General features: G+C 41.6%; 1 protein-coding gene and 2 long non-coding RNA genes across 27 annotated transcripts; 1 reads left to right on the top strand and 2 right to left on the bottom strand.

Moving 5' to 3' along the window:
* Positions 1 to 374: 374 nt before the first annotated feature.
* Positions 375 to 6,289, bottom strand: LOC124692242 (probable metal-nicotianamine transporter YSL16). 11 transcript variants are annotated; one of them, XR_006999425.1, is made up of 10 exons: positions 5,893 to 6,274; positions 5,587 to 5,759; positions 5,100 to 5,197; positions 4,820 to 4,954; positions 4,531 to 4,720; positions 4,086 to 4,142; positions 2,502 to 2,572; positions 2,344 to 2,382; positions 1,825 to 1,923; positions 375 to 627 (listed from the first exon to the last, which is right to left on the bottom strand). XR_006999425.1 is itself a non-coding variant. In XM_047225567.1 (9 exons), the coding sequence occupies exons 1-9, from the start codon at positions 6,272 to 6,274 to the stop codon at positions 1,914 to 1,916; spliced, it is 1,155 nt and encodes a 384-aa protein (XP_047081523.1). In that variant the 3' UTR covers positions 375 to 1,913. The 11 variants fall into 11 exon arrangements, 6 of the variants coding, with proteins under 6 accessions (XP_047081523.1, XP_047081521.1, XP_047081527.1 ...); XM_047225567.1 differs by having other exon boundaries at positions 375 to 1,923; XR_006999422.1 differs by having other exon boundaries at positions 375 to 1,923; positions 2,344 to 2,572.
* A 1,074-nt stretch (positions 6,290 to 7,363) lies between these two features.
* On the top strand, positions 7,364 to 14,355 carry LOC124692243. 14 transcript variants are annotated; one of them, XR_006999429.1, is made up of 13 exons: positions 7,364 to 7,676; positions 7,800 to 7,872; positions 7,957 to 8,045; positions 8,171 to 8,286; positions 8,404 to 8,479; positions 8,744 to 8,846; positions 9,495 to 9,567; positions 10,301 to 10,357; positions 10,458 to 10,563; positions 11,329 to 11,495; positions 11,674 to 11,785; positions 12,743 to 12,887; positions 13,481 to 14,355. It is a non-coding gene; the product is annotated as an uncharacterized LOC124692243 (long non-coding RNA). The 14 variants fall into 14 exon arrangements; XR_006999440.1 differs by having other exon boundaries at positions 10,458 to 10,526; positions 11,395 to 11,495; positions 11,674 to 11,771; XR_006999428.1 differs by having other exon boundaries at positions 7,365 to 7,676; positions 9,483 to 9,567; positions 11,674 to 11,771.
* LOC124692245 lies at positions 12,610 to 14,120 on the bottom strand. Of its 2 annotated transcripts, none has more exons than XR_006999442.1 (3): positions 13,643 to 14,120; positions 13,426 to 13,545; positions 12,610 to 12,872 (listed from the first exon to the last, which is right to left on the bottom strand). It is a non-coding gene; the product is annotated as an uncharacterized LOC124692245 (long non-coding RNA). The 2 variants fall into 2 exon arrangements; XR_006999441.1 differs by having other exon boundaries at positions 13,412 to 13,545.
* Positions 14,356 to 14,780: the final 425 nt, after the last annotated feature.

Below are 14,780 nucleotides of genomic sequence, written 5' to 3' on the forward strand. Positions count from 1 at the left end.
TTAATGGTACAAAGTTCATAACATTAGCACTTTATGTTGTGTTCATAAAGTTGAACTGCCTCTTGATAATTATTTTTCTTTCTTTTTGAACCGTAGAAATGCACCGAGGTGAAGCGTTGAGACAAGTTCTCTTTTTTAAAGCGCGCTGACACAGGTGGGGAGGTAATCACAGGGATGCGTCTTTTATCAATTTGCTAATCTACGATGGTACAAAAAGCGTCATGACATGCAAAGCTAACATGGCGCACTTGCTTTACACTAGATTTAGATGTGCGCCTTGGCGCACGACCCCGTGAAGCTCTTACCAATATAATTTTTGTATAATGGGGATTTTTCTTTTGAGAATTACAAAGCTTCAGATTTAACAAACCTACTAAGCACATAAATGGGATGGTATATCAATTGTTTCTTATACATGAGGTCCATAAACATGCAAGCCTAAAGTTTTGCCCAATGCACTGTTAAATGTTAGGTTAATTCTACTGATCCATGCACAAATCATTCCTGTTTGCAGCTTCTCTGGAAGTCAACTATAGATATTTGCACACTTCCTGACTGAAACAAGATTAACAAGCCAATTTTCTTCGTAGTTCGCTTGCAGAATATTTAGTTCGTATGCATCAATGCCTGTTATGAAAGCAACATTAGGAACATCAGAACCAATGGAGTGCTGATTAAATATAGTCGTAAACGTGGATAACTGTTAAATGCCATCACGGAACAATGCAGTCAAAATTCCAAAATGTGGATAACTCATGAACACAGAATTGTTTTGTTATTTCCTCGCATATATGGTCCTGGTATATTTTTATAGTATCAAATTCACATCGATACAAAAAGAGTACCGATATCTAAAGTAGGATTAGAAGACGCAATGCTTATAGATATAGAGGTAGCATAGGCATCAGGAAAAAAACTAAGCCGTCAATGACACGAATAATGGAATTAGCAGGAATTTCTTCATGAATGTCACAATAGATTTCTCGTGGATTTAGCAGGGATTTCTTCATGAATGTCACAATAGATATATCATGGATTTCTCTTCAAAGAGCAAACATCAAAGTATATAGTTAGTTATTGTAAAAAATTTGATGCCTAAATGTTGATCATTTAAGAAGTCTTCAAACGTGGGCTGCTATTTCAAGAAGATAAGACAGAAGGGTGTGACCAGGACTTAAGCATCAGCCTCTAGTGCTTTTACAAAACAAAAAATTGATGCATATCCGTTTGTGTGTCAAGAGATGCGAACTTGGTTGCAGCCACAGAAACAACATCAAAAGACGTTCAAGGATGAAGACAATGACCCTACCAGCACAGGATAGTCTATATTTATATTCCAATTATTTATGTCCTCATTTTCACAATGAAAATGCTAATGCAGTACTCCTCTGAGCAAAAATGCCAAATTTCCAATGGACCTCCATAAGTAAATGTAAGTATGTAACAATGGGTTGGGCATCACAAGTAAAATCAAACTAATGGAATATATACATGGAGAGAACACATAACTATGTGAGTCATCAAATGCAGAAAATACACAACTGATATTAGCATTTTTTAGTACCAGCAGAGAAATTCAAATCAACATCAAAGACTAACTACGCAATTGCAACATCTTTGATAGCAGCGAAACACCTTTTAGATTTTGAATGTCCCTCTTCTCAGTGAAAGAGAAGCATGCCCGTTTAACATGCAGAAGAACAATCATAATTACGCATTTTTTTGTGTTGTACTGCTATAACACCAAAGCAGGTCGAAGAAAAGGAACCTAAAATAATCCTGCCAAACAAAAGGAGGAATGAAGCAGTGGACAAACTTTATTACCTCGTGGTGTGAATCAAGTACTGACAATATCTGGCAAATACTCACTGAAAGTTCCTTTTTCAGAAAATTTGTTGGAACACAAGCATATATCATACTTGGCTGCGATATCAAAAAAAATCCTGTTCAAAGCGAATACTGATCCCAGTTCACATTAGCTGAAGTCCATTTGAAACATGATTTCTGATCCAACATGACATTCATACATACTATCTATTTATTATTTTAAAGGAAACAATATTCTCAAAATTTTAAATATTCATTCAGTAATACACACTGCTAGAACTGCTATTATAACATTAATTTTGGTAATTATTTTACTAAGATTAGATCCAGCTTTAAGGCACGGGCAAAATAATATATTTTTCCATTGAGAAATGGCCAAATAATATACAGTTACAAAGAACCGACAAAATGGAAGAGAAAATCAGTACACTGAACTACAAAGCCAAAAATATAGAGATCAGTAACTATACAAACATCGAAACCAAAGTATGCATGATTCAGAGTAAAAGAGCAAACCTGTCCAGAAAACCACAAACACAGTGGTTCCGCATGAACCTGTACAAAGAGCAGTCACAAGCTCACATTAGAAACAGACTAAAAAGCACAACTTGGGATCAAGAACAGCGCAACCCTGGATCGGGAAAGGGGATGGAGAAAATGTGTATGGAACCAACTTCAACCAGCCAACCACTGGTTCAGGCGTCAGCCATCCAAACCACGCAGCAACGCACCGCTTCCACTGCACCTGAGAAGAAACGGATGCTCAAGTGATTTCGAGTGATGGCACTACCAGATAATATTAAACAGAATATTTTAGAGCTCACTATTAGTATATAGGAAAATTTGTTTTGACTCACTAAAGATCCTAATGGATTTCAGTGAAGACATGTTTTTCACCTCATTGCCAGATTGCACACATCACATCCGGTTCATGATTCGAAGAACTAATCTTTCGTTCATATAAAGTTGACCAAATCACAATCCTAGAGTGATCCAAGCAAACAACTTCATATAACTAAGTGCCTTGATACGTATTAAATATTAACACATATGTACTCTTAATTTTTCTTGATATGATCTAGCCAAGAAACAATGGGCAAATATCACCTCAACATGGATTAAGTACTGCCCAGACCATCCAGAATTGTAGCCAAAGCAAATATAAATATGTGCATACAAAAGAAAAATAAAGCAGGTCATATAGCCCCGAAGAAGTGGCAACCCACATGGCAGGCTCGACCAGCACATAAATCTGTGCAATACTGCACCAGCAGCCTCGAGCAGGCAGTGAGCCAGTGACCCAGCCAGCAGGTCAGAGGCACACCAAATCCTCTCATATCCAACTTCACTTTACTCACTGTAAGACCACCCAAGTATTTTACTTTCATCAAACTATACTTCACAGCATCATTTCAAAACTCAAAATCTCAATGGAAAAGTCTGGAGAAATACAAGTATGGAGATGGCATTAAAGATTCCAGAAGCATATTCGATATAAAGGCTGATTTTCTAGTATGCAACAAATAAAATATAGTAGCTAGTCGTGATATTTATGCAGTGATTTCAGTATTTAACCAGACACAAAGCAGCCATCTGAATGTAGGTTTGTTAGCACAACCGTCCAAATATTTAAAAGAGTGCAGAGGTTTCAATATTTAACACCAGGCATAAAGCAGCTAGCTGATTGTGGTTTCGTTAGCACACACTATCCCAAAATGTAAAATAGTGGATACCAACACGCTTAACTAATTAGGATCACCAAAAGAATGTGGTTACGAAGAAATAAATGATCAGGTATGGAGAGAATACCAGTCCAATAGTGTTCCTACCATTTAAAATTTAGAGAAACTCAAATCAAAACCCTGCCATCGTAACTAACATATTTGGTGTGATAATTCTGAAAAATAAACAGTGCACTCTACCTACAGAAGCACGATAAGTAATAATAAATACGCCAAGACTTCACTATACAAACTGAGAAGCGGAACATGTACATATAATGATTTATCACCTTGCTTTACTGAAATAGCAGATAATAGATTTGACACCAGCAGTGAAAGCAAGGAGGGCATATTCATGGATCTGATGTTTCAGATTTGGCAAATGAGGCATGACTTTTTCCAATACAAAACCTTCAAATGAAGAAAACAACAGAATAACTAACTTGTCTTGTCTAGTATGAATGCAGGTATGCATACCAGACAACTCTTGTACAGCCCTACCAAGAGAACAAATCTACAAGAAGAAATAGTAATTGCCTGCACAATAGAAGGCTCAGATCTTTTCTGTCTGCGCACGTTCCCCGGATTGCTGATCTAGATGAAGTGAGGAATGCAACAATCCATGTATTACACTCTATTTATCCAATGAAAAATATATACATGCCAAAGTACAATCAAACATGTCATTTTGTGAATAGGCCAATACAAGGGGAGAATATCAATAAGCATTAGGAGACAAATAAGATCCGCTAAAATTATGTATCGCAGTTTCTTTGACACATAGAAGCCAGAATGAAACTTGACTGTCTCTTATATCACTTGTAGATTAAAACGAAACCCAAGCCCAAATTCAGAGCCTACATGGACGAATTCTAATAAGCAACCGCCCCTATACAGCCAAGAACATGAGCGTAATTAAACCGACAATAGCCGCAAGGGATCACAATAGCCTTAATTAGAAGAGGTGAATTCAGGAACATACCTTGTAACCGTAGAGGCCTGTCATGCTGCTGGCAGACGCCTTTGCCGAGTACCAATTCCCCTCCTGTTTCTTCATGAGCGGCCACATTACTCCATAAGACAGAACAGCGCCAAAGAGGAGAGAAAGGTTGACGAGGTGCGAACAGATCATCCCGGCGCCAACATAGGTCAGACTGAAGTCGAAGAAGAATCTGGCCATGGAATTATGGAGGGTTAAACGGTGAACTCTGTGATGCATTTCAACTACTGAAACTTGAACTTAAGTTTTGTGAAAAATTCATAGACAGTACGATTGTTTCCAAGCCTTCAGCCCAAATGTGGGGAACTGCATGAATCCGCAGAAGTCGCCGCCGGTGTAGAACCACTGGAAAAAGCTCCAGAAGAAGCTGATCCCAAAGTACTTGAGGAAGCCCAGGACCTGCTTCCTGTTGTAAAGGTGAAACTTTTGAGTCAGTTGAGGTCATTGTTTCATTTCCTAAAACGTTGAGCAATTCAATTTCATGAGCGCACGTTGCTGGAATAAAAGAGCATGCCTTTTATATGCAGGTAAAATAAGAAAAGAGAGCATACTTTGCATTCTTATCTCCTTGAGGTGTGTGGAAGCCGTTTATGAGCACGGCAGTCGCAGTCCCACTTGGATAGGTTAGTTTATAGTCGATGACGAGCACCTGGAAACGAGTAGTATTTAGTTTCACCAAACACCAGTTAACTTAAAAGACGGATTGCGACTATTAGATCACTTGTAGAGTAGTAAAAGGTGTTTCTGATCAACACTGCAATAACTAAATCTAGACCAGGTTATGTCAGCAGTGCACCGTAGCGTCACGCACTGATACAAGTGAGAAGAGGAGAAAACAATGGTTCCAGTGATGGAACGATCTTCCGACTGATGCCAAAGTTTGAGTACTTTTCGGACAGTAACGGCAAGAAAACCCCGGCCCAGAAAAATTCAGTAAGTGCGGCTCAAATCGTCAACTGGTAAACGCTGACGAATAGTAGGACATGGAAAGATCAGAGGTGAAGGGTGGGGAAAGTGTGGGAATGGAATCTTACGTACCTTTCTGAGGGGGAGCAAGGTGAGGAGGCCGACGAAGCTGACGGCGAGGAGGAAGCCCATCATCCATCCGATGCCGGGGTCCTTGTAGCTCCCCGGCACATTCCCCGGCGTGCTGGCCCCGGCCAGCTCGTAGGTCTTCTTGTCCAGCCCCAGCAAGAAGGACCCGAACCCGCCTGCAAGGCATGGATTAATGAGCGAATTAATCGAGATTCGGAAACTAATTAACGCAATGGCGGCCTGGTGTGCTCGAATGGGGAAAGAAATACTAATCGGTTAGTTCGATGGGAGGGGAGGCGGGCGGCTTACCGCCGAATCCGATGGTGTAGCAGGCGACGATGCAGGTCTGGACGACGGTGTTCTCCTGTCGCATGAAGGGGCGTGAGGCAATGCCGAGTCGGTGGAGCACGTGCGTCCATCCGCGGAGCGCGAGGAAGGCGAGCAGCGCGGCGGAGACGTTGAGCGTGGGCACGATCCCCGTGGTGAGGCTGAGCTTCATGACGATGACGGTGTAGACGACGCCGATGAGCAGCGCCGCCACCAGGCCGCGGGCCGTCAGCTGCTCGCGCCACGGCGGGACGCGCTCCGCCGCGCGCGCCGCGGCCGGCTCCGACTCCATGTCCGCCCCGGCCTCGCGCGGCGCCTTCTCGATCTCGACGGCTCCCGCGCCGCCCAGCTCGTGGCGGTCCATGCCCGCGGCCCGCGGGACGAGCAGCTCGAGCTCTCCGGCGGCGGCGGCGGCGCCTGCGGGTTTGGGAGGGAGACGCAGGCGTGAGTTCATCTACACTAGAGGAAGAGGGAGAGGAGATAAGGGAGCAGGAGAGCACGAGCGGTGGGGCGATGGCCGAGGACGGGGAAGGCCGCCGCCGCCGCGGATCGGCCTAGCGCCGGCCCGTCTCTGGCCGCGCCAGGCGGCTCCGGTCGCCGCCGCCACCGCCGCCTCCGGTCGTCGCGGATCCGGCCCGCGTCGGCCCGTCTCTGGCCACGCTCAGCGCCTCCGGTCGCCGCCGCCATCCGCCCTCCCTTGATCTCGCCATCAGCTCCTCGACGGATGCATGGAGGAGATCTGCCGGCGAGGTGGGGAGACGAGGCCTGGGAGGAGGAGAAGGGCGGGTGGCGGCCTAGGAGGTGGAGCGGCGCTGGGCAGAACGGGATTGGGGGAGGAGGACGGTAGGGGATTGGTAGGAGGAGACGCGCGAGACGATTGGGAGCGAGAGATCGGGCCGAGCGGGGCTTTTCGCGACCCATGGATAAAATGCGGGTTCGTGCGAGGGCCTCAGCGCCCTGGACGGAACGACGGCCGAGATCGCGCCACGTCAGCTCGATCGGACGGCCGAAAATCCAAAGCGCTGTGAGAGCTCCATGGGGGTGCAACAATCATACCGTGGGATTGCACGAGCAATCTAAAGTTATAATAGATGCCCCATGGGGGTCTCACAGAGTTTAGTTGATTCTGACCGTTGGATCTTTGTTTTTACATTGCTTCTTGGCCGTTGATTTGCGGTAAGACAGTTTTACCCATGGAGCAGTTAATCGCTAATTTGCTACGCGCATTTCTTGTGTACCAGTTTGGCTGCACCTCTCAGCCACATCATCCTTGTATTTCCGTTGGGCCTACTTGTCAGCCGTTGTTGCAATGTTTTGGAGTGTATTTGTAGGGTACGTCAAGATTGGGTCGGTCCAAAATAACCCTCCGCACCCGCAGCCAATGAATCTCATCTCTCGTCCTCGTTCCCAATTGGGGCAGCTGCCCAGCACACCCACCTCCAATCAGACCATGGAGAAACCCTAGCCGCCAGTCGCTCCCGCGGCCGCCAACCATGGCGCCCCTGCCCCTTCCCGCTCACCCGCCCATCGCGCCCTACCCCTTCCTGCTCATCTGCTCCTTTCCCCATCACCCCATCTCCTCAGCCATGCCGGTCGACCTCGCGGAGGAGCATGGGTCAACCCCATCGCGCCGCACAAAGCCATCCGCTAGGAGGAGGATGTAGGGGATCAACCACTGCAGCTCCGCCATCGAGCCCTCTCATCCGTTGATCTTGGGTCGTCATCAGCGCAGGCCGCCGCTCGGACCACATGTGCCCTTAAACAAGGTACCTCCCCAAATCCCAATCCATATTTTTTCACATGGTTTTCTTGCTACGTGCAGCAGTTCGTGTTTTAATTGAGAGTATTGTGTTCCCTACGTGAAGCAACCATGTCATTGTTGTTCTCAGAACCGTAGATGGATACACTCATGGCAAGGGTTTGGGTGATTGATGCTGCAGCAGATGGAACAAAAGTGGTTGGGTACCGGTCCTTTTGATCATCACAGAGTCTTTATTCCCCATATTTTTATTTCTGTTAATTATCACGTGACGTGCTAAATTTTAGGCCTCTGATGCGATGTGCTCAACCCTGGTTCGTCAAGGAGGATGCGCGCAACACCATGAAGAAGGCGACTCTGCGTGTATGTGGTAATGGTAGTGCACCCTCTTCCCTTCCCACATGTTAATTTCTAGATCAGATACATTTCCCACATGTTGATTTCCATAGCAGATACATTCCTTTCTGGTCATCCACCTGATTTTGCTCTCCGATTTTTCAGTTTGTATTTTTGAGGAAGAAAAAAATGTTCTAAATAATATTGGGTCAAAATCTTGCTGTTCGAGAAGGTTTTGGTTGGACCTTTTTGAATTTTAAGATATTTCTTTTTGTTCAGAGGTAACTACTATTGTAGCTACACCCCTCCATGTTTCACTCTTAGTATGCATTGCATATTCATCATGCACTAAGGACATTTTGCATCTGACTTAATTTAGTGTAAAAATGGAAATGCAGTTTCATGCAAGCATCTGATGGATTTCCTCGTAGCTCTGGAAATGTACCCCATATAATCATCTATCTCATTTATAAGGTAACGATTTAAAGTTCAGATGTCTCATGCTTGGTATTTTTGTGTATATCCGAAGTTTGTGATCTAAAGGGGATTGAAAGTGCAAGTTTATGGTATTTGAGTTCGGCTGAGATATTCAAACAATGATGTTGCTATCATATAAATTTGATCCTTACTATATATGTCTCTGAACATTCTTTTATTGATATATGTTTTGTATCTATACTGAAAGTTGCTGTCTGGGTATCTCCAAAGGATTTCATAATTTCTGTAATTATTTTGCAGGTCGACCAATTGTTTTTTGGAACTATCACTTACCATGGTCCTGATTTTTGATTTAGTTTTTCTTTGGAATCTGCAAAGTGGAAATCTATTGGAGCACTTGAAGGTAAATATACCATATTTTATTTCATTTATTACTGTAGGGTTTCCTATCGCTGTACCAATTCTCGCAAATGCGTTGTGAAGATACCAAAGTATTTGGTTTCGCATTTTTTCCCCTGCAGCTTAGAAGTATACATCGAAGTGGATAAGCTTCAGTTCTTGATTAAGACGTCTCATATATAATACTGTCATATGCATTTGGCATGAAAATTATTGTGGGTAAGGCACTACTACTTGTGCCTTCTCCAGGTTTCCATTTTGCTGGCATTAGAGAACCTAAATATTAGTAATTTAGTATCATTCTTGATGATCACACCTGGTGTATTGCAGTTTCATTTTTCATGCATTGATGGTTGTTTCCTGTTTTTAATCTATTTGAAACATGTTTCCTGGTGTCAGCAATGCAAAGGTATCCTGTGCTTTTTAGTGTAGGTCTGCAGGGCACGGATATCACTGGGTGTATTCCTGCTCTCATCACATGCTAAAAATATAAGTGATTTTTTTATCGCATCGAGTTATTCGTTTCCCCTAGGAACAACTATTATCTTCCTTATTTTTGGTTTCACATATTCTTTGCTGGTTCTTTCTTGATGAATGTTCTTAGAAACCACATCTCATTGCAATGTGCTCACATCTACAGATTTTGTGTCAGGAGCATACAGGGTAGATAAGGTCACCTCGCAATGCCCTCCCAAGATGATGCCAAAGAAACTAGGCCAATTAAGGTCATTCATATTGCTTAATGTATATATCATGATATTATCCGTTCTTCTATTTGTACCACTAAAATCAAATCTCTGGTGTAATGTTACTATATATTGATGTTGTCAGGATATGGTGGTAGGGTTACTATGAGTGGCTTGGAGTTTAACCGTGCTAATATACACGCTCACATGATAAATGAGATACAAATGTAGTTTAATATTAATATGAGGTGAAAATATGCTCCTTAGTTAGGTTCATCACTTTAGTCAGTAGTTACTGTCCTACAACAAATCCGTTTAACTTTTTTCTTCGGTTCGCTGTACATGAAGCACCACATTCAAAGTATAATTGGTATATGCTCATCAGTAATTTTTGCAGTGTGTATGCCATTTTTATTAGATTACATTTCAATAGCTGGTCTCTGATCTTCATGCTATATAGTAGCAAACTCCATGCTATCCAGTGGTAAAGTAGTTCTCCCATGTGTACTGATCTATTTATGCATCTTATATTATGGTGCAAGGCTATGAATTGCTTTGTTTTTTGGGATAGCAAGTGTCCTACAAAATTTGATATGATTCAATGGAATCCATAATTTATGATGAGCTTGACTTGGAGTTCAGACAAAGGTTGTCACAGAACATTGGTGTATTGATATCTAACCAATTGAGTCATACTGGATTGACCTACTAACACTATGCCCTTTTACATTTCTAATTGTGACTTCCTGATGTATCGTCCATTTTCATGCAGTGTTGTTCCTCGGTGAGATGATGCGTTAAGAAGGAAAGCTAAACATGTCAACTGAAGGTGTAAATTTTCCTGTGAAATATTCTTCTTTAGTTTTATTTCTTATGGTTTGGTTTTGTCTTTTTACTACCATCCTCAAGTTTGGCTACATTCCTTACAGGGAAGAAACAGAGGGAAAGCTTGAAGGCATTTTATCGAGGAAATCCGCATGCTCCAATGCACAATCAAGGTTTTTAATTAATTGTGTTCGCTTCATCTGCTCCTATGTGAGAGTTCCTCTCTCTGTTTCTAATCGATCTCCTTACATCCTATTTTTTAGAATTTTTCTTCCTCAAACAGAACTAATAGATGACTTCTCTGTTCAGCATTACTATTGTTTACATTTATGTTATTTCACTTTGATAGCTATTAGCATTGTGGGTTACCACCTGGTGGACCTCAGTATTTTATTTCAGATTGCATTGCTCCAGATCTCCTGCTTATTTCTTTTTAGTTTGTATGTTTCATTACAATAGGATTTTTAGAGGAAGTTCGATTGTTTGCTGGAAAAAAATACGTGTTCTGCCATGGTATTACTGATGGTTTAAAATACATCGTTCATAGTTATGGTTCAAGAATTATTTTAGGTTACCTCTAAAAAAAAATAAAGAGAGCGCAGGCCATGGTATACAAGTTCAGTTCGACCATTCAAAATCACCACCTAATTTGAGCTTTTTCAGTAATAATTCATCTCGTGTTACTTCCCCAGCAATGTATTAGTCCTTACACGTTTATTTCTCCTGCAGCCCCAAGCACTTCCCTATTTCATGTATATATTGATATCTTTTCAGTTCGTGCACTTTCAGGTTTTAACCATGGTATACATTCACCGAAATAGCTTTTATATTTCTATTTTGTGTGTACAACGTAGGTTCCAGTACAGTTTCTTGCTAGATTTCCATATTGTATGGTATGTGAGCTTAATCCATTATCCAAACTATTTTTCCTGTTTGTCCAAATAACCAAGAGATATTTTACATCTCAACTTGTAGGAGATCAGATGTTTTCTGATTTGTGTAGACAATGAGCTTAAACTGTTTGGTATCTTCACCATATAGATTTCTCAGAAATGTGAGGATTCAATGTGTTGAAGGAAAAATGGATATTCTTGAATATGCTAAAATGGTGGCAAGATTGTGTTGTTGATGCCATTGCAAAGGTATGCCAATATTGTTGTGGCTTTGGGTACAATTTTGGTTCAACAAATATTGCACATATCCTTATCTGCATATTGGTTGTTTATATGGTTCATCTACGATAAGTTATTTTATTGATGAGTCTATGATATGATTCTACTTGTTTTCTATGTCACCCGCTTTTTCGTAACTACACTACAGGCTGAGTGAAGGTGTGGCGTAGGTTCCTAGACTGACGGTGATGATCCAGAATATCCAGCGGATCTGTGAACTGTGAGGCTACCATGGGCATCGGCAAGGTAATACTCTAATGGTATGTTCTTTTGTATTTCCAGATTAATTTCATCCAGAAATATGGTTACTTATTGTCTACTAAAAAGGTGTAGTCAGTACCACAATAGACAATAATATTTTCAGTAGTAGTAGTTTACAACTCAGAATTCAGTTATGGCTGAGCCAGTATTCGGTTTGATCAATTCATTGCCATGGTTGTTGTGTAGTATTCAGTTCAATCATAGCTGAGCCAGATCAGAAACAACAACAACATGTACTTCATTAATTGTGCTCGTAGTTGTTGGGATCAAGTGTTACCTTTTGGCTAGATAGTAAAGAACCTGACACGTTCATTGAGAAGAAAAGTAGGAGAGTTACATTAACATTGTTGTACTCTGGAGACGCCCCAGCGCATAAAAGCATGAACATATATAAAGTGTTCTGTTCTAAATCACCAAGCTATGACTTTAGGGTATTTGTTCTTTGATAGTCTTCCACATTTTTATTCTCTTCGAGTTATGTAGTCTCATAGTATTTTTACTATATGGTGATGAGTTGTTGCAATTTTATTTGTGGACACACGTATATGTCGATGTAAACTCTGCGTGACTATTTCTCAAGCACTTCAAGTTGTAGCTTCGTTGAATTTGGGTAGCTTCGTATGTCAAAGATCATTTAGTGCACCGATATCATAGAATCAATGGATCTGGCTATATGTTATATATGAATATTTGACACTGCTACTGGAAATGGTATTTGCTTTCCTCCTAGGACCATGTTAGTCATACTTTCCTACACTTCTTACTCTTAATTGGAATTTTGGCACTGCTACTGGAAAGTTCTTACTCTTAATTCAAGCAGAAGGATCAGGCATTATGCTAACTACCTAAGTAATGAAGTAGTACCATCTTAAGACTGAAAATACAAGTACCTGTATGTGTGTTAATGGGAAATTGTTGGTGTACACTTGAACTTTGTCATGAATTACCATTTTCAGGTGGAGCTTCTCTCATGTGTCCTGGTGCCCGCCGATTGTTTTTCTTTTCTAGCGGCGGGGCTTCTCTTCTTCTGCTTTTGATTGGTGTTCCTGCAGCCACCGCCTCACCAGCTGGCACTCAACAGAGCAGCTGCCAACAACATAGGTCAGTAAGTTAGCTGGCATTCTACACTGGCTTTGCCAGAATTATAAGCTTTATTTTTTTGAGAAAGTCTAAACAAACTTTGCAAATGAAGATATACAGTTTTGCGGAATCAAGATACACAAATATAATTTTTTTGCTTCCTCTGTAAGTTAAAGGCCTATCTAATCAAGAAACAATTTCTCTGAATAATTTCTTGAACTCGACTTATTTCCGGTCATAGTTTAAGCTTTGTTGAAGCTAAAATAAGAAGAAATGATCTTTGCAAGCATATATGTTTATTGCATACATAGCTTTGTTTAAGCTTTGTGTTCTATTACCATCTTTGAACCTGCAGACCTAACATTTGCTTCCCTTGGTGCTCTGTTATATTGTCAGTGTTCTCATGCAGAATCTGGTTAAAAGAGTGGAATTTTGCATCCTTATGGCATACGTCTTTCAATAAATGTTGTGTATGAATGGCATGTTCAACTTATAACAAGTTAATGAAAATCATGAAGGGTAAAAGAATGAGCTAGCATATATACATGTGATTCTTTACATTGATTCCTTTGCGCTGCTAGCTGCATGATCATGTTGAAGTGATTGTTTTTCAGGTCTCAGCAGCTCAGGAGAGTGAACAAATCACACAGAGAATATAGAAGAAACTCGGCATCAATTCCTGTAGATATGCAGAATTAGAGAGTGAGATAGATGCAAGTGAAGAAAGAAACATTAATTCCGATGTTATTAGAGAGGTAGCACATCAGCGGGTGGACCTTTTTTGAGCAGCAACTGGACGGGCAGGGTTGCAGCTACTGTCCTCAAGAATGGCGTGGTGGCACATCCAGCTCGAGTTTTGGAGATTCATTTCTGCAGGCGGGTAATCCTCATCTTCTGGTGCTTCGTGGCTCGACCGAGCATGAGCAAAGTCAGATGGGCATCGGGCATCGGCGGGACATGCCGGTGGTGTGAAGAATCGGCGGTGCATGCCATGAATAGCATTGCAGTGTGCTCCCCTGCATCGATTGATACTCACTTGGCTGGAATTGAGGAGAGGTGGTGGCAGTAGTGTCCCGGGAGAGAAATAAAAAAGGGGATCAGACTCAGAGGACGAGAGGTGGTGGGCTGGTGGCAGTAGTGTCACGGGAGAGAAAGCAAAAAGGGGATCAGACTGAGAGGACGACAAGTGGTGGCAGTAGTCGGATGTGTCCAACTCTGGTGTGCTGGCGTGGTTCGGGCCCTGGCGTGAGAGGACGAGAGGTTAGGAGTCAGTACCGTGTTACTTAGTATACACTAAGTGGATGTGATTGTTGTTTCCTTCCTTAGTTAAATATGAAACAACAATATTAAAACTCAAACAAAAGGCTAGACCATAACCTATAAAGTTATATCTCAAAGCATACTTTTGTAATATCTTAGAAATATATTATCACAGTGGCAGCTATTTTTTTATTGTTGTTATACAAAATAAAAATTGACGCGAGCTCCACAGATCGTGCGCCAAGGCTTACATCTAAATGACATCATTCTTGCTCTATATTGATGAGGACAATCATTTTCGGTCATTTTATAACATGTAACATTATGCAGACTCGCCGCTGGTAATCAAATGTGGATGTCCGGGTTTATATTAAACTGCTAAATGACAACTTCCTTGCTCTATATTTCAATGGAAAACATGACCTTTAATCTGATATGCTCTACAAACATCAGTTTTGGACAACCAACATCCCTCAGCAAGAGAAAACACAAGAATACACATGCAAAAATTGGTTATCCAAAGAGGAAATGAAGATTTTAGTACTCCCAGTGATTCAAAATAATTTTTCAAAAATGAATGCATCTGGTATATAGTATATAAATATTGCAAAGTTATGTAATCATGCAATCTGGTCGGCTGGTACAAGCCTGTAC

This window comes from Lolium rigidum, chromosome 2 (genome assembly GCF_022539505.1).
Source record: "Lolium rigidum isolate FL_2022 chromosome 2, APGP_CSIRO_Lrig_0.1, whole genome shotgun sequence".
NCBI classification, from domain to species: Eukaryota; Viridiplantae; Streptophyta; class Magnoliopsida; order Poales; family Poaceae; genus Lolium; species Lolium rigidum.